Source organism: Zeus faber, assembly GCF_960531495.2.
Source record: "Zeus faber genome assembly, chromosome: 15".
NCBI classification, from domain to species: domain Eukaryota; kingdom Metazoa; phylum Chordata; class Actinopteri; order Zeiformes; family Zeidae; genus Zeus; species Zeus faber.
The window spans coordinates 13,194,325-13,212,815 of NC_137194.1; the positions used below are offsets into that span (position 1 = coordinate 13,194,325).

The following is an 18,491-nucleotide window of genomic DNA, read 5'->3' on the forward strand; positions in this document are numbered from 1 at the left end:
TTGTGGAATGCAATGGCCCCCCTTTTGCCTGTGAATTGCAGTAAATTGTCAGTTATTCTTTTTTTTTGGTCCAGTTTAGTTTGCGAAGATTCACTCTTTGGCAGGAGGGACTCCCGACCCCCGACTCGTCTCAAAGATTCGTTCGCAACGACCGAGTCGTTCGCGAGTCTCGCATCGATAGTTCCCCAGTCTGCTCCCGAAGCCTCCACGAAGCAGAGCGTCGCGCCTCCGCTCCGGATCGGGGGAGCAGAAAGATGGACGCGGCCACCTTTTAACGGCTCCATCCGCGTTTTAAAACGCACAGGGGGCTTCATGCGACGCCACCCCGGCTCGGAATCGGACGTTGTTTTTTGTGATGTGCGGCCGTCGCCGGGCAGGAGCAGCAGCGGAGCCGTCGGCCTGCGCTCCTGTGTAGATGTGGATCGGATCGCCGTCTCAGATCGTCCTTGATACCAAGTTGTTTCCCGAGCTCCGATGGCGTCAGTTTCCAAGGTGTCCATCCTGGATTACTTTAACATCGTGTTCGAGGGCGAGAATGGCAAGATCGAGTCCAACTGCAAGGCGTGCGGCACCAGGATCCAGGCGAAGAGGAGCGTCACGTCCAACTTCGTAACGCACCTCAAGGTGGGAATTAAAAATGCTCCTCAAGCCCCGAAGAATAAACAGAACTAATCACCTGTCTTTGATTTTGCTTGCATGGCATTGTTTTTTTCAATGATGGTGTCTATTTCTGCAATGTAATGGAATATAATGGAATGGGATGGAAAACACTTGGACAAGTCGTTAGTAACTATCCACCATATTATAATACATATAAATGTCATAGTGTTATTCTTACAATATCATACAATATACTATAATGGAAACCCAGTGAAGTAGCCCCATCTATAGATATGCAGAAACCTTTGTTAAACCAAATTCCCGGATTGATTGTCTCTTTTTTTTTTTAAATCTTATCAGAATCAGAATGTGATTATTTGGCCAAATTCAGTTTCATATTTAAGGGATTTGTCTTGGTAAGGGCTTGTGCATTGTTTAACAGATAATTTGCATTAAAAAAAAAGCTTAACTTAAAAAACAACTTTCATAGAATATGCAAAAAAGTGATTCTAAGCACAAGTTAGATTCCAAGGCTATGCCGGGCTAAGTGGCAGCATGGCTGCTAGTGTTGGCTGTGGGTATAAATACAAATATATATGGGACATTTCTGGAAAGAATGAATTAAAAAGGTTAGAAAATAATGCGTGCGGGGATGAGATGAGAGAAATTATGACAATGTTATTACTAAATTATATGTAAATCTAAAGACTTACAATGTCATTACGGTTTATTGCACAGTTATTCCACTTATTACTGCACAGTTAAGTCTCAACTTATCTTTAAAGAGCCTTCCTGGAGGTCAGCAAATAACAATTTCTATCTCTTCATCCATGGCTTCTCTTGCTTCTTTCGCTCCCCTCCAGCGTAAGCACCAGGCCATGTATGATGAGTTTGTGAAGAGGAAGGACATGAAGAGGGAGGCGTACTCCTCCGGCTCCCTGCACAGCTTCACCTCCAACGGGGGTAACGCCCGCTACACCCACCCAACCAGCACCGGAGTGGGAGCACTAGGCCCCATGGAGGGTGGAGGAGGAGGAGTGAGTGGAGGAGGCGGAGGAGGAGGAGGAGGAGGTGGGGTGTCCAAGTTTGACAGGCATGACCCTCGACAGGTGTGTCTCACAGCCCTCCATCAGTAACCTGCCTGCCTAAAAATGCGGTATAGCTGTGAGTAAAGCTGTTTTTGTCGTTTTGTTTTTGTCTACCAAAGGTTCTGATCTCCGAGGCCATCGCCAAAATGATGGTGCGGGACCTGCAGCCGGCCTCCATGGTGGAGAACCAGGGTTTCAGGGAGCTGCTGCAGCTCCTGGAGCCCCGCTACACCCCGGAGCCCCGGCACTACTTCCAGAGCCAGCTGCTGCCGGCCTACGCCTACCAGGCCCAGCTGGCCACACGGCAGGCCCTGGCCTCGGCCCAGGCCCTGAGCCTCAGCCTGGACCTGTGGAGCGGCCTCTCCAGAGCAGCCTCAGGGTGAGTGGATTTGTCCACATCTTGATTTTTACAGAGAAGGTTGTTTTTTTTATAACGGAGACGAAAAAACAAAGGTTAGGCCCATGACAGACATGTTTGATTACATGTCGAGTTTCATTGTGATGCACACAAAATCATACAAAATATAGTGAAATTGAGCCAGATAACTACATAACAAAATAGTTGTAGAACTCCCTGTGAATATACTAGTAAATTAAGTATATTAACGGTACATTTTTACTCAACCTCGCATCGGCAGACCCACCGGCAGCTGCACTTTTCTTCGGCCTGATGTATCTTATAAAACCTTGTGATAATATATTTTTATGTAATAATTGTAATAATTATAATATTATATAATTGCTTTTATATTATCATCTATCAGTCAATTATAATTATCAAAGACAATTTCCAATATACAGTATATGATGTTTTAAAGTTACAGGTACATGTTGTTGTTGAATGAATATAAAAGGTGTTTGATAAGCATGTTTACATTTAAATATAAATACAAAAATCTCAGTCCATCAGGAATATGAAACCAATTTCACGTCTCATGGGTCAGTGCATTTAAATCACACGCAGCCTGTTGGAAGCATACTGCATGCAAAACTCCAAGTGAAACGACATTTTCAAAATGACATAAATGTTGACAACAGTAATTGTGTTTGTGTGTTGTAAACTTTAGAGAATCAGGTTGAGGTGTCCAATTATTTTCACCTTTTAAATCTTTAAACAAATGGTGCTAACAGTAACACATGAATCATGAGTCAAATGAAAATCTACCACTGAAGACAGATTAAGCCTCAATATTTTATGAGAAACGCTATATTAAAGACTTTTTTTTCACGTTGAATCACTGGTGGAAAGTGTCTAGATTTTGATAAAACTGAATAAACACACAGTTAATACTTTGCTCCTTATTCTATAACTAAGTCCATATCTATCACTTCCTTCAGGTACCTGGGCGTAACCTGCCATTTCCTCACATCTGATTGGCAGATGCGCTCAGTCCTCCTCGCCTGCCTTCCTCTGGTCCGCAGAGGCTCCGGGCAGCGGCGCGTGGTCGCAGATTTTGAGGAGGTTTGCCACGCCCACGGTGTGTCCGGCAGGGCGTTCCGTGTGGTGGCCGAGCCCTTTCCTGCCCCGACGCCCATGAAAACCTGCTGCCTTCCTGGGTTCAACATCAAGGGCGGCGGGCGCGAGCAGGATGACGAGGACGGCGAAGAAGCGATGGTGGACAATCGGGACGACGTGGAGGAGGAGCTTATGAACGGTCACGCCAAGGGTGGAGGAGGGAGAGGGGAGGAGGGGGGAGAGTGGGAGGACTCGTGGGAGCAGCAGGGTTTGGGCTCGGCTCGCGTCGACTGCTTATCGCGGGTGCTGGACCGCTGCGTCAGGGAGGGACTGGACTCCTGCCCGCAGATCTCCTCCACGTTGGCCAAAGCCGCCTGCTTCTACAACTACATCACCTCCGCCGTCCCGCCGGAGAAACTGCGTCAGGTGTTGGCGGACGGACCGGGGGGTGTGACGGGAGGGAAACCGGGGAGCTTCCCGCCTCCTGTCGTCAAGGACTGGGCTGCTCAGCTGAAGGTATGTGGTCTTTGTCTCAGGTAGTTGTCACCAGTAAATGAACATCATTGTTGCTAGTGGTGCCAGGGGTCACAAAACTCACGGTTTGGGTCTTACCGCCGTTTTGAGTCGCGGATCGGATCATTTTTCGGATAAAAAAAAAAAGACAAATATAACTTTCTGTTCATTCTGTAAAACACTTAAAGCATATAACTTTTTCCCATGGTCTCAAATGAAAACACCGTTCAAGATGTCCAATGTTTAAATCAAATCTTAAAATTGATTAAAATTCAATACTCAATTTTTTAAAATTAAAGTGCAATATATACGCATGATACCTTCTTCCTTTAAATATGGTAGAGAATGAAAACATACGATGAGATCCGCCCCCAGTAACTCAATTTAATTCCAATAAGTAACCAGCATCACGTTCAATTTGTCACGTTTATAACAAACCAAATTTTATGAAAATCGGTTCCAAGTTTAGCCGTAGTCCGCCTCGAAGTCCGCATCTCTCAATGCACATCGTATTTGTTTACTAGCAGCTCTTGACCTCTCCGATATGGCTGATGAGCAGCTGCATAGCGGCGACATTGGCTGTATCCGCAGCTCATTCCCGAAATGTCGTAAAGGAGCAGCAACATAGCACTATGTACCCTAAATCCTAAATCATTGCGCTTCGGAGTAAAACACAGCGCACATCTGTCTTGTCTCTCTTCTCTTCATTGCAGTTCTGCATCGAGATTTATGGGATTATTACTTTAAAAAGTAACAGCGGCAGTGAAACTGTATTTCACCATGACGGTTAAATTTTGCGGTTGATCCGGGGTTCACATGCGAGAACCGTGGGGGGTGACCCGTACGGATCAGAGATCAACTACGCTCCATTACACCACTTATTGATCTACTTTGATGCCACTTTCTTGACCGTCTCCGAAATGTCCTCAGGTTCTCCGTCAGCTGCTGGACTCAGTGGAGTTCCTGGAGGAGCTGAGCGGCCGCGGGGAGCTGGCGCTGGGCGGCCCCGAGAGGGCGCTGCTGAGGGAGCTGACGGACACGCTGGAGCCCTTCACCGAGGCCTGGGACATGGTGCGGTCGGACCGGCAGACGGACCGACATGTGTCCATCAGCCTGGCCTTGCCCTGCGTGCTGGGCCTGCGCAAGCACCTCTCCGAGACCTCGGCCCCCCACTGCCCCTCGCTCCTGGGGGGGCTGGCGCAGGCCGTAGAGCGGCTGCTGGCCCCCGTGATGGATGACCCGCTCTACATCACCGTCACCACCCTGGATCCCCAGTTCAAGCTGACATGGAGCAGCAACCCCGATTGGCACAAGCAGGTCGTCCTGGAGGAACTTACCAAACACTCCCCCGTCGCCGCCGCTGCCGCCGCCGCCTCCCTCCCCAACACGGACTCCAACTTGGCAGAGCCCAATTTTCAGGCCCAGTCCCAGTCCTCCCCTGCCTCGGCTTCCTCTCCGATCTCCTCGCTCTCGCGGCCGTGCAAGCTGTTCTCCTTCATCAAGCAGAGACCCACGACTCAGGCCAAGAGCCTGGAGCAGGAGCTGGCCGGCTACCTGCGCGAGGAGCCCACGGACGAGGAGCCGCTGCATTACTGGAGACGCAAGGCCATCGACTTTCCCCTGCTTGCCCAAGTGGCCAAGAGGGCCTTCACCGTGCCCGCCAGCGGCACCGTGGTGCAGAGCATTTTCACCGCCGCGGGGCTGGAAAGAGGTTGCGTGCTACCAAAAAACCTGGAGACTCTCATCTACCTCAAAGCCAACTACAGATTACTATGGACTTAATTCGACCTGAGTGACATTTTGGTTTTTTTGCCCCCATTTTGCGGACCCCCAGGGGTGGGTTGTCGCTGAGCTAAAAACCTCTCACCATAAGCCACTTTTAGTATACTAAGCTATGTTTCTGTTGTTATGAGCAACCTTCATTCACGTCGGTGGATTTGAATCGATATGAACATGGAAGGTTGTGGGTGTAGGCTCAGTCTCCGTTGTGGGGTAAGGCCTGTCCACAGAGCACTGTAGGTGTGGAATGCTATATGTAGCCTGCGTATCGACTCCCTTACGACACGCTGCGGACCACGGAGACCAGAGGCAGATCAATAGTAAAGCATTTACTTTGGCATCACAGCCTGAACACAGACTCCCAGACAAACACAAGCCTGCTAATCCCCTCCTCCTCCTCCGTCACCCCACCTTCACAAAACAAAAGCTTGTGCCTGTACGCCGACGACACCCGATTAATACTCTAGGAAAATAGAATAGATTCAACGCATACAATGGGGTTTATTTACACACAACGCTGTACAACCCCGGAGGTTTTGCATTAATTATATTTTGGGGAAGTCCCACACAGTGATGGAGGGATGTGACCAACATTTCTTCGTGTATGTGCGGTTTTGCGCTTCCCACTTGAGGATGTTGTAATAAATGCGTTTGGATTCACTCGCTGTGCTCGTCGTGGTTTTCAGTGCATGAAGACTGAGACAGAAAACTCCAGTTGGCTCAGAAATTAAGGAGTGTAATTGTATCATTCTCAGACGATATTTTTCATTTTATTATATTTATTTATTTTAACTCCACGTGCCTTCCGACAGAGTGAGAGTGACTTCCATTCAGTGTCACCTGGGCTATTTTTTCCCCCTCTCTTTCCAATTGTGTGTCCAATTCTATTTTCAAATTATGTGGAATTGAAATTGGTTTGACCCCCCACTGCTGCCCTAGAAACCTTAAAGGACATGTGTGTGTGTGTCTGTGTGTGTGTGTGTGTGTGTCTGTGTGTACGTGTGTGTGCGTGTGTGCGCTCAAGCTTATTTGTTGTTGGAGATTGAGCGAAAAAAAAAAAAAAATGAAAAACAAGAATTATGGCTGACAAAATTCTAATGAAAATGTCATAATATCACAGTGAATGTTGACATCACATTTGAACTAGAAAATTTCACTAATTGTGAATAAAAAATGGTCCGATACCGTTGCATTTGACACTTTATGGCAGTGTGAAAATTTCAATGCAGTATAAATGCAGAATAAATTACTGCCTAAAATTTGATTTTTATAGCTTTGAAATGATTTAAAATTAAAATTAGAGTGTGTATATATATTTAATTAAAATGTATATATTACGATTTATATTATTATTAAAATGATATTAGAAATGCTAAAATGACCTTATATCTCACCAATCATCAATCACAGATTTTATTTGAATAAATACTTTTTCAATTTGTTACATTTGTTTAAATAAAAATGCAAGGATACAACGCTCTGCAATTGAAATCCTCCGATGTCGATAAAGTGTCGCAAACGCAACTATTGAATTCCATTTTCCTCTTTTAAGACAGGAACGAGATTGCATTGACATTTCATACGTCACATTTTCCATTGAATTTTGCCGTCCGTGGTCCTCTCCTTCCAGCGAAGGAGGATCAATAATGCTTCTTTTTTAATACTTTCTTCTCTCAATCTCTCCCTCTCACTCTCTGCGTCCGTCTTTATTCGGGGACGATGTGTTAGTGGGACAGGCCAGTGGGGAGGCAGTGGGTAATTGGAAGTAATTCCATTACAGATGCGTTTGAGTCAGCGGGCAGACAGCAGCAGCAGCAGCAGCAGCATCCTGCTTTATGCTCTGTGTGCCAACCCACTCTGCTCGCACAAACCTGTAAAATCACACAGAATTTATGCTTAAAACTATGTAGCGAGGTATTCTGGTTGCTCCACCGGTAGGCTGTTGTGGTTAACAAGTATGTGGGTGAAGCAAATTCATCCATCCTTCCGTCAAATATTTTGGTTGTAAGGCTCTAAGTGCAAAAGACATTATCTTCTGGCATCTGTCCCCAAAGGCAATACTACCCCCACTTGTCCTTTATTTCCTAAAGTATCTCTCTCTCCCCCTCTCCCCCCCCCCCCCCCCTCTCTCTCCCCCTGTGTGCAGCGAAAACATCCTTCCTCCCAAGAGGGAACGTCTTCATTCTTCCACACACGATCTCAGAGAAATATTATCTTCCATGCATCATAATTATCAACCATCGCCATCATCTCAACGATTATTACCAGTGATGGAGACGACTTGTTTGTTTATCTTGTGTGGTTTGGCTTGCCTGGTGGATGTGTTGTGTTGTTGTTTTGTGGAGCAGCTGGAAGCCCCCCTCCCTCCCTCCCTCCCTCCTCCTCCCCCTCTCGCTGTGACAGCTCATCCATTCCAGTTAGACCAGCGGGCCGGGGCCGCCGTCCTGTCCGTAATTGCCTCTGAAATGAATTACTTGGCAGAGACTGAGACTGAGACTGAGGGGAGGGGGGAGGGAGGGAGGGAGGGAGGGAAGGAGGGGGAGGAAATTGTAATTGAACTGCCCCCCCCCACATGCTCCCCCATGCCTCAAGTTATTACATCTGCAGTGCAGAAACGACATTTTGCACACACACACACACACACACACACACACACACACACACATACACACCAATTCATCCCCTCCCCCACCCACCAACTGGCCTTAGCCGAGGACCAAATTGATAAGAGGGTGATTTCGGAGATTGATTGTTCGCGGGCACATGCGCATTTGAGGGCGACACACTGCTCAGCTCAGAGACAAATACAAACACACACACGCAGACACACACTGCAGACACAACTCTGCTTTTTGAGGTTGCCCTTTAGCCGGCCTTGGTGTATTGCTCTCTAAACTGGCGGGAGCAAACCTAGCCCTGGTTACCCAAATACCCAAAACACACACACACAGCCAAGCACCGTTATTAATAACCTTCCTGTTGGCGGCCTGTTGACAGTCCAAAAGCTGGCTGGATCATAGACTGCAGATTCCTCTGTGTGTGTGTGTGTGTGCGTGCGCGCGTGTGTGTGTGTGTGTGTGTGTGTGGTTGAAGGGGCATTTAAACTCAAAATGCACAACAATTATTTTAATTTGGGCACAATAATAAAGAGAAATCTCTCATCGGTCCTCCCTACTGCCAAACCTATTCATTGAAATACAGCACAGACAAACTGCTTTCTCTTGGCCCTTTAACCGTCAGATCATGGAAAAGGGAAGGGGGTGAGGGGGGTCGTTTTTTGGGATCCACCTATCAGTGTCCTGGCGCTGATGCAAAAATTCTCAAAATGATCACCGCACACAATAGCATCTATTTTGGTCCGTGCACTCACATTATCGCTCCACTTAGACCGACCCTCACTGGCTCCCCCTCTCTCTGTTTCTGTCTGTCTCTTTCCCCTCTGTCTCTGCTGCACACACACACGCGCGCGTCGTGTCCCGCGTCCACAACATGACGGAGCGAGGCGGAAAGTTCAGTGCGAAAAAGAAGGAGAAAAAAGTGGAGGGCAAAGTGCAGGAGGAGAAGGAAAAAGGTATGAAAGACAAGGAGAAAGGGGCGAAAAAGCCTGATAAACAGGGGAAGAAGCCGGAGAACCCTGTCCCCGAAGTGCCCAAGGCAGAAGAGAAGAAGGAAGAGGATGGAGGAACCGTGGAAGGAGCGGAAGCCCGCAAGACGGAGGAGAACGGAGACTTTAAGCCCATAGAGCTCCCACCATTTGAAATCGTCACAGGGTGGGTAAGATCCAGGAGGACTCATAGAGTATGATCTGGCACTCATAGTGTATGATGTAGGACTCAGTATGATCTCGGACTTGGTTAGATCTAGGAGGACTCATGGTATGATCTACGACTTATAGGTATGATCTTGGACTCAAAGGGTAAGATCTAGGAGGACACAGGGTATGATCTAGGACTCATAGGGTATGATGATCTAGGACTCATCAGGTAAGTTCTAGGAGGACTCAGGGTATGATGATCTAGGACTCGTCAGGTAGGTTCTAGGAGGACTCATAGGGTATCAACTCATTGGTAATATCTAGGACTCAGGTAAGATTTAGGACTCAAGGTTAAACCCAAAACTCATGAGGTAAGATCTAGTACTCATTGGGAAAGCTTTAGGACCCATAGGGTAAGATCTAGTACTCATGAGGTAGGATCTATGACTCATAGGGTAAGATCCAAGACTCATTGGGTTAGGTTTAGGACTCTCAGGGTAAGATCTAGGAATCATAGGGTAGGATTTAGGACTCAGGTTTAGATCTATTACTCATAGCGTAGATCCAAGACTCATGGGGTTAGATCGAAGGTTCATAGGGTAGGATCTTGGACTCGTAGGGTTAGGTCTAGATCTCATCGATTATTTCAAGTTTTTCCTTTGTCACCCCATTTCACACTCCATCTTCATCCTCGTTCTGTGTTTATATGGCTGTTTTGTAGATGCAGATTTTGCATTTTAACTTTTTGGGAGTCAATTTGTTCCCGGATATGAATGATGAATGCTAAGACTAATGGCTTGCACCAGCTGTCCTTCCTAATCCTGCAGTAAGAATAAAGATGAGTCACAGAGTCCACACAGAAACCAAAGCCCGTCTATGTGGCTTTTTTCAAAGGGATCTGTTTCTCGAGTAAACTAAATGACTATATGTAGAATCCCTATAGTTATCTGTTGATACTATGTTGATAGTTTAACCAACCCCCAAAAATAGGACTGTGCTTAGTGACTATTATAGCCGCCGAGGATGGAGTTTCCAGCATATCAACAAAGCAAAGGGCGTTTGGGGAGCCGAGAATGTTTCCAGAAGAATCCGTTTACTTAGGGATTAAAAGCTACAGTTGTCTTGTCAGCTCCCTCTCATCATAGTCTACCAGCATTTTTTTTTTAATTTGCCTGCCATTTACTTGTTTTTTTTGTTCATTTGTTGTGGCATTTTTATCATGACAAAGATTGGTAATTTCTTTATCACTCAAGCATAACATTTAACAAATTTGGGTCTGGATGGACACAATGGTCAGTGGATGACTGCTTCTCATTTCAATCTGAAACCTAAATGAAGAACTGATTGGGAATGGCAGATCATTTGGAAGGCTCTGGAAGTTTATTTCTGCTCAAATCAGAAAGTAAGATCCCATTCCAGGATTTTGAGTCTACCATAGGGATTTGGTAATTAGTACAACCAAGAGGTCCGACTGATGGGTGACATCAGCTGAATAACTGTACGGCTGGCGCAAAAGCACGGCAGGTCTTTCACTTTCAGAACCTGGAATCTTCCCCCTCTTTATATTTTCCTTATATTTTTCTCAGGTTGCTGGTGGTGTCTGGACAAAGCGGGCAGAGCTAAGTCCGTTTGATAGAACTGAGAGCAAATTAGGTTTCACAATATTATTTCTCATTTTCAACACCCAGGGAACGAATGAGCCCGTTCTACTTTAAGTTCCAGTTCAGGAATGTGGAGTACTCGTCAGGACGGAACAAGACCCTGCTGTGCTTCCGAGTGGACCTTCCGGGGAGCGCCACGGAGCCTCTGATGGGCTACATGGAGGACGAGCACACCACGGCCCACGCCGAGGAGGCCTTCTTCCAACAGGTGATTTTTAAGAGCAAGCAGCCACTAAGACCAATGCAACGAAGTAGGACGACTGAAAACGATCGTTATTTAATGATCCTTTTCAGTTGTCCTCCTTCATTAGAGAAAATACAATTATTCTGTTGATTCTCCTCCTCTCTGCCACCATGGGCCAACCCTAACCCAAACCCTAACCCTGGACTCGAGGATGTGTAGACATACAGTACATTCCCCGGGGGAATGGAATGTGCGTTCTACTTACCCTGTTGCTGCATGGAGCTCTCTCCTAGACAGTCGTCCGGGGACCTGAGCCCCCTCCCTGCCCTACCTAGTTCCTTTGCGTTGACCTACACTTAAGCAGGTCCCCGGGACCGCCAGAGGATTCCCTGCAATGAATCAAACGATCGTACAGGTGAAACAAACTCCTTCCAAAAAATAAAATGAAAAAGAATATACCTCCTACACTCAAGAGATATTACTTGATCTGTCTGGGACCTCCCCCCACCAACAGTGTCCTCAAATCCAAAACCTGAAAAATGATACAAAAGCAAAAAAAGAGAATAAATGTGTGCGTGCTAGTGCACCCGGAGTCACATGACTATCAATAACCTACGCCAAACATAAAAACCTAATCCTAACCCTAACCCTTACTCTGACCACGCCCAAAATGCAATAATAAATCATTTGACAACTATTAAAACATTACCAGGAGGACTTGGTGTGCCAGTGCCCCAAGGATCCTTTGATGCACATAAAATTCAATCCAAGCACTTCTGACTGGATCCACCCACTTCCTCCTCCATTATTATTTATTTTTTAGGTTTACGCTTATCGTTATTATTGTTATGTCTGATCTATGTATGATTAAGTTTTATCTTTATTTTTGTTTGTATTTTTCTTTATCCTTAGGGTTATTATATATTACCTTTTTTTTTTTTATTGTTCATTGATTACTTTTTAGGTTTATTTCAGGTTTAAATTTATTACAACAATTTGGGTTTCTATATTGATGAATTGCTATATTGCTATAATTGTCTGGTTAACTTTTAGGTTTTTTGTATATTGACTATTAATATTTTGATTATTTTTGATATATCTATCCAACTATCCATCTATCAATCTACCTATCTATCCATCCATCCATCCATCCATCCACCATTCCAGGTCCTCCCGAAATACAGCCCCTCCCAGGAGTGTGAGGTCACATGGTACGTGTCGTGCAGTCCCTGCACCACCTGCGCCACCAGGTTGTCCAACATCCTCCGTCAGCACAATAAGCTCCGTCTCTCCATCTTCTGCTCCCGCCTCCTGGACTGGGAGGAGCCGGAGGTCGAGGACGGCCTGAAGGCCCTGGCAGCCGCCGGCGGCAAGCTGAGGATGATGAAGCCGGCCGACTTCCTCCACGTGTGGGAGACCTACGTGGAGAAGGATGAAGAGGGCTTCACCCCCTGGGACGACTGCCAGGACAACTATGAGTACTATGTGGAGAAGCTGGCCGGAGTCCTCAAGTAGGAACCAGGGGGCAGGGGGTCCATCAGGTCCATCAGTACAGTGATTGTCAACCACTGTGCCGCCACACACTAATCACAGCTCACTAATCCTAATGTAAATTAGCTTTTGTGTTGCAAGATCAAAGTTGCAAGGCTGTACTGAGCCATCTCATTTATCAGTTCCAGCCAGAACAGCAGCTCTGTGTTCATCAGCACAAGTTTCACTCTGAAAGGGAGATCATGCATGAAAGGTTTGAGATTCTCTTCTTGTCAAATCACTCAGTAAAATGAGTCGCTGGGTTTCTTTCATTTTGTTCTTTTTTTTTCATTTGGTTCAGTTGGTGTAATGCACAGCGAGCGAGGGAAGACTTCCTGGTGAACAAGAGCAGGAGGAGTTTGCTTGGCTCTGAGTCTTGAATGGAATTCCCACAAGAATCATTTAATTCTGTCAGAATTATTTATTTTGTTGGAATGCAAAGAGTAAATCAGTCACATTCGATATGAATTATGCCAAATAACTTGGCCTACTTTTTTGCCTTGGACTTTTCTTTTACTCTTTTGCCGGAGTGACTCCCGACTCCCAAGTAATTTAAAAGATTTGTCGGCTACGAACAAATCGTCCGCAGGTCTTGCATCACTAACTTTTCGTAGGCCATAATAAGGAGCATAGTTCTATAGGTTTATGACAATTTGTGATGTTTTTAATGGTTACCAGGATAGTGATGTGCGGTGGGATTATTCAATTGTAAAAAGTGTGCCATGGCAGAACAGAGGTTGGGAAACACTCCATTAGTTGGCTGCATGCTGTTTTAGTGAAGGTCAATAAAATGCTTTTCATGGTAGGTTTTGACTAGATCATTCCTGTTTTGTTTGTTTATTTCAAGTTTCCCCCCACCACCCGCAGTTGTGTTGTCACTATCTTATAATAGATACAATCATTGCATTAACTAAGTCCATTAAAGCAGTCCATTGAAGTGCAGGGATTTTTTTTTTAAAGAAAGCAATATTGCGGATTCCCACTTTAATTAGGCATTTTCAAGGTAATTGCTAAGTGTGTATTTTAAAAGGTAAAATAATGAGGTGTTATATGTAGTAAGCAATATTTGACATAATATCATACTTGTCTTTATAGAAAAAGAAAATCAAAGCATATTAACGTGGTGTGTTGGAAAATGAATCTGCTGCTACCTGGTGGTAATTTTAAGAACTACATATCATCTACATATTTGGTACTTTGACTGCTGATAACTCACAACAAACTAAAAACATGAGCAAAAAACAGTTCACTGATACTGAGAAACTGTAAATTAGGAATCTGTACACAATATTAAAAGCTAATAATCTGTCAAACGGATCGTCGATTAGCGTCAGTGCTTGAAGGACAGCAGTTCACCGTCGTTGCTTGGAGTGTTGAGGTTCTCAGATGTCACGGCTGGAGACAGAATGAGATGGAGGTAAGATAAAGATCATATATATGTGTGTGTGTGCTGTTATGGAGCAGGTGATGGCTACACCATCATAGAGGGTGATTCCTAAAAAAAGCAGTCGTGGTGTTATTACCTTGGTCCTCTGGTGGACTGATCGGAAGAGGTGTAGACTCATCGCAAATCATGCCGTTCCCATCCCCATCTTCAGGTTAACAAAAATAAACACTATCACTATATATACTATATCACTATTTTTTGTTAATATAATGTGTATGTGTGTATGTGCATATATCCAAGTGAAACACTTATTACTTACTTATATATTCAGAGATAATTAAGTACATTTGTGTTAAATTGAAACCACTGAAGTTGCATTTAGTCTGATAGACGTTGTATTTACTGTGCTATATGTAAATATATAAAATAGATCAATTAAATAAATATAATATAGAATATATGATGATTAATTTTCTTAATATCCTTTATATCCTGTCAGTCATGTACCTTTAATCAATGCAGCCATCGCTTCCTCAGTGATATATTCCACCAGCGGACATGGAGCATCTTTAGGGGGCGGAGGACACAAGTTTAATCCTAATAACTACGACATTTTACCACCAAACCTCCTTAGCAGGGGTTTTGTTTGTATTTTGACCAATTGACTTTCCGCTCAAATGTATGTTACAGGACAAAGACAAAAAAAAAAAACCCCCACAACGCACCATCGCGTGCCTTGAGCTCGGCCATGGTGAGGAACAGGTTGGGCTCCTCTGGCTTCTCATCGCTCGGGGCTGTGAAAACCATCAACGATTTCCTCAGACAACAGCGTGGTTTCATGTGAAATGTTCAGGATGTGGCAGTTTGGCTTAGGGGTTTCACGTTTACATAAAAAAAAACAAAAAACAAAAAAAAAAAAAAAAAACAACCTCTCTACCACAAACCTGGTTTCCGTGTCACTCTCAGCACGATGCACCCGAGGAAGACGGCGATGATGCCAAAGAAGAGGCACCCGGAGACGGCGAGCAGCACCCGCCTCTTCAGAACTAGGAGGAGGGAGAGACGCGCAAACTGATGGATTGAGGTTTATCAGATACATCGTACGAGGCTCTAACAATTTAAAAACGACGCCCATTTTAGACAATTTAAGACAACGTCGATTTAAGATTTTGGACAATTTAAGATTACGTCGATTTAAGATTTTGGACAATTGATGTTACATCCATTTAGGATTTTAGACAATTTAAGATTACATCAATTTTAGATCTTAGACATTTTAAGATTACATCAATTTTAGATTTTAGACAATTTAAATCACATCCATTTTGGATTTTATACCATTTAAGGTCATCATTTAGGACAAATTGAATACCCGTGCAATAATAATAGTTAACCAACAAGAGTCTAAATTTGTAGTATTTCATAATTGATAATTGAAATGATGGATTTTTTTAATGTGTAATTTATATATTGCACATTAATATAATTATATCATTAAATTTTTATGAAATACTACTTCTTTTATTTACTATTTTTAACCCTAACAAAGAGGCAATATTTTGCACCAGTTTGTCTGTTTGTTTGTGAACAAAATCCTTCACTTTTTGTCTCAGAGACTAAAAATAGTAAGAGTAGCACATTTATTATCTCCTCTTAGGTTCCATGGTCAAAAACCTGAGTCTTGTATATGTTTTTAATAGGCAGGAGAGAGTAGACTATGTATGTTAAGGTCTAGATGGAGTATTATGTGTGCTTTATTTAAATACAAACTATGTTTTATGTCTATTTATATGTATTATAAGCTGTCATGTTTTATTGTCTGTCCTGTTTTTATTGTACGCTGTCGTTCCCCTGGCTGCACAACAAAGTTCCTAGCATGGACAATAAAGAGATTGAGTTGAATTGAATGAAGACTAGAGACAAGGACAAGTCGGAGTCCATTGTCGTGTCCGAAACGATGCAGAATCCTTCAAAATGCAGATTTGAGGCTGAAGTCAACCTAGGTCGAGAAACCCAAGTTCCAACCCTGATGCCCCCAAAATATAATAAAAAGATCAATGGGTGAACAGTATTAGACCGCATTAGAATACACAGTATTAGAACTCACGTAGGTTTTTGGTCTTGAAGAGCTGGCTGGGAGTGGAGTGGAGCGGCCGGGCGGAACGTCGCCCTTTGCAGGTGTACTGGCTCTGGTCCGGGTCGTTGTTGGGCGTCACTATGTGTTTGTCCGAGGACACCGGGAGCTCTTGGCCTTCTTTGATCCTGAATGTTTTGGGGGGCAATTTTTGGTGAGCATGTAGAAGAGAATGCTAGAGGATGTTGCTACATCCCCAGAGCCAAAGCTGAAGGTTCAGGGTCCTACCACGTGAAGTTCCAGGGGTCTTGGCTTCCCTTGACCTCACACTGGAGCACCAGGCTATCAGTGGAGAAGGCCTCGGACCAGCCGGTGAGCAGGGTTATCGAGGCCCACGGACGAACTTCAGACAGAAAAATAGTTTGGATTAGGTCCTTCTCTTCCAAATTCCATTGATTGGGTAGGTAGTGAAACAAAAATTACCTTCAACGCGAAGGTCCAGGGCCTCACTGAAATTCGTATGGAACATTGTTGTCCGGCCTCTTTCAGCGCGGCATTTATAGGAACCGGTGTCTTCGGAGACGGCGGGCAAGATCAAATGAGTTTTCCCGCCGGAGGGGAGTTGGACTCCATCTTTGTACCAGAGGTATTCCCAGCCTACAGGTCCATCAACCTTACATAGGAAGGACAATTGTTCCCCCACGTACATCTTCTCATGGCGAGGAGCAGGTATCAGCGCGACTGTGGGCATCTTATCTGAGGGGACGTAAAGACAACGTTTTCAACAATATGTCCAAAGGTGCCTCGTTCCTTGAGTTACCAACTTAACTCATGGCTCCTTGTAGAACTACTTCTGGAGAGCACATGATCAAGGAAAAAGGAAAAATATAAATGTCTGTCTCAGCCTCTAAACCAGTGCTTCCCAACTATATTTTATATTTTTCTTCACAATGAAATAATCCCACCTCACACAACTGTCCTGCCGAAACACTCGGAACCAGGATTGTGCAGATACCTTAGGAGGGGCAGGTGCAAACACACAACCTGTATGTAATGTAAAATTGAAGTCTTTTGATTGAATGTCTGGATTATTTAACGAAAACATGTGCTAAATGTGTGAAAACTGCAAAGTGAACTGTCTGGCATAAGTGGCTTTGAACAACAGTTCTAGCTTTTTTGTTTGATGATGCATGTCGATCAATTCTGGATCCTTTTATGAAACATAGGGCTGTCTTCTATTTTTGCCTACATACATACTGTACATACATACATACATACGTACATACATACATACATACGTGCATACAGTACATACATACATACATACATACATACATACATACATACATACATACATACATACATACATACATACATACGTGCATACAGTACATACATACATACATACGTACAGTACATACACAAATACATACATACATATGTGCATACATACATACATACATACATACATACATACATACATACATACATATGTGCATACATACATATACTGTACACATACATACATATACTGTACACATACATACATACATACATACATACATACATACATACATACGTAAATACATACATACATACATACATACATACATACATATGTGCATACATACATATACTGTACACATACATACATACATACATACATACATACATACATACATACATACATACATACATACATACGTACGTGCATACAGTACATACATACATACATACGTACAGTACATACACAAATACATACATACATATGTGCATACATACATATACTGTACACATACATACATATACTGTACACATACATACATACATACATACATACATACATACATACATACATACATACGTACGTACATACATACATACATACGTGCATACAGTACATACATACATACATACATACATACATACATACATACATACATACATACATACATACATACTTACAGTACATACACAAATACATACATACATATGTGCATACATACATATACTGTACACATACATACATATACTGTACACATACATACATACATACATACATACATACATACATACATACATACATACATACATACATACATACGTAAATACATACATACATACATACATATGTGCATACATACATATACTGTACACATACATACATACATACATACATACATACATACATACATACGTACATACATACATACATACATACGTACATATGTACATACATACATATGTACATACATATCATGATCATCTCAGCGCAGTTGGGCTCCAGCAGGATGCTGAAGTGTGACGGCTAGACACTGCCTTTCAGCTCCCCCATCACAGGTTCAAGTCCCAATTTTTCCATCCCAGTCATGGCAGAGGTTCCTTTAATTAGATGATCGCATTTTGGGTATTGCGTTCGATATGTTTGTTTTAGGACTAGATATGGAGGAATAAATCTCTTGTAG

At 43.7% G+C, this 18,491-nt stretch overlaps 2 protein-coding genes and 1 long non-coding RNA gene across 3 annotated transcripts; 2 read left to right on the plus strand and 1 right to left on the minus strand.

The window, feature by feature from the left end:
• The first annotated feature begins 281 nt into the window (after window positions 1-281).
• On the plus strand, window positions 282-5,996 carry LOC307241174 (zinc finger BED domain-containing protein 4). The gene is made up of 5 exons (XM_080015210.1): window positions 282-624; window positions 1,464-1,637; window positions 1,808-2,067; window positions 3,027-3,660; window positions 4,588-5,996. Exons 1-5 carry the CDS (start codon window positions 475-477, stop codon window positions 5,437-5,439), a joined length of 2,070 nt encoding a protein of 689 aa, XP_079871336.1. The 5' UTR covers window positions 282-474; the 3' UTR covers window positions 5,440-5,996.
• Window positions 5,997-8,856: 2,860 nt separating this feature from the next.
• On the plus strand, window positions 8,857-13,383 carry apobec2b (apolipoprotein B mRNA editing enzyme, catalytic polypeptide-like 2b). Its single transcript, XM_080014888.1, has 3 exons — window positions 8,857-9,206; window positions 10,879-11,059; window positions 12,203-13,383. Exons 1-3 carry the CDS (start codon window positions 8,926-8,928, stop codon window positions 12,548-12,550), a joined length of 810 nt encoding a protein of 269 aa, XP_079871014.1. The 5' UTR covers window positions 8,857-8,925; the 3' UTR covers window positions 12,551-13,383.
• A 135-nt stretch (window positions 13,384-13,518) lies between these two features.
• LOC307240960 lies at window positions 13,519-14,520 on the minus strand. The gene is made up of 3 exons (XR_013844533.1): window positions 14,460-14,520; window positions 14,089-14,157; window positions 13,519-13,960 (listed from the first exon to the last, which is right to left on the minus strand). It is a non-coding gene; the product is annotated as an uncharacterized lncRNA (long non-coding RNA).
• Between the last annotated feature and the right edge of the window lie 3,971 nt (window positions 14,521-18,491).

Bases quoted from the DNA above. Each gene is read 5' to 3' on its own strand.
- apobec2b (XM_080014888.1), top strand. From the start codon at position 8,926: ATGACGGAGCGAGGCGGAAAGTTCAGTGCGAAAAAGAAGGAGAAAAAA. The intron at 9,207-10,878 runs GTGGGTAAGATC...TTCAACACCCAG, and splicing joins CCATTTGAAATCGTCACAGG to GGAACGAATGAGCCCGTTCT. The intron at 11,060-12,202 runs GTGATTTTTAAG...CCACCATTCCAG, and splicing joins AGGAGGCCTTCTTCCAACAG to GTCCTCCCGAAATACAGCCC.
- LOC307241174 (XM_080015210.1), top strand. From the start codon at position 475: ATGGCGTCAGTTTCCAAGGTGTCCATCCTGGATTACTTTAACATCGTG. The intron at 625-1,463 runs GTGGGAATTAAA...GCTCCCCTCCAG, and splicing joins ACTTCGTAACGCACCTCAAG to CGTAAGCACCAGGCCATGTA. The intron at 2,068-3,026 runs GTGAGTGGATTT...CACTTCCTTCAG, and splicing joins CTCTCCAGAGCAGCCTCAGG to GTACCTGGGCGTAACCTGCC.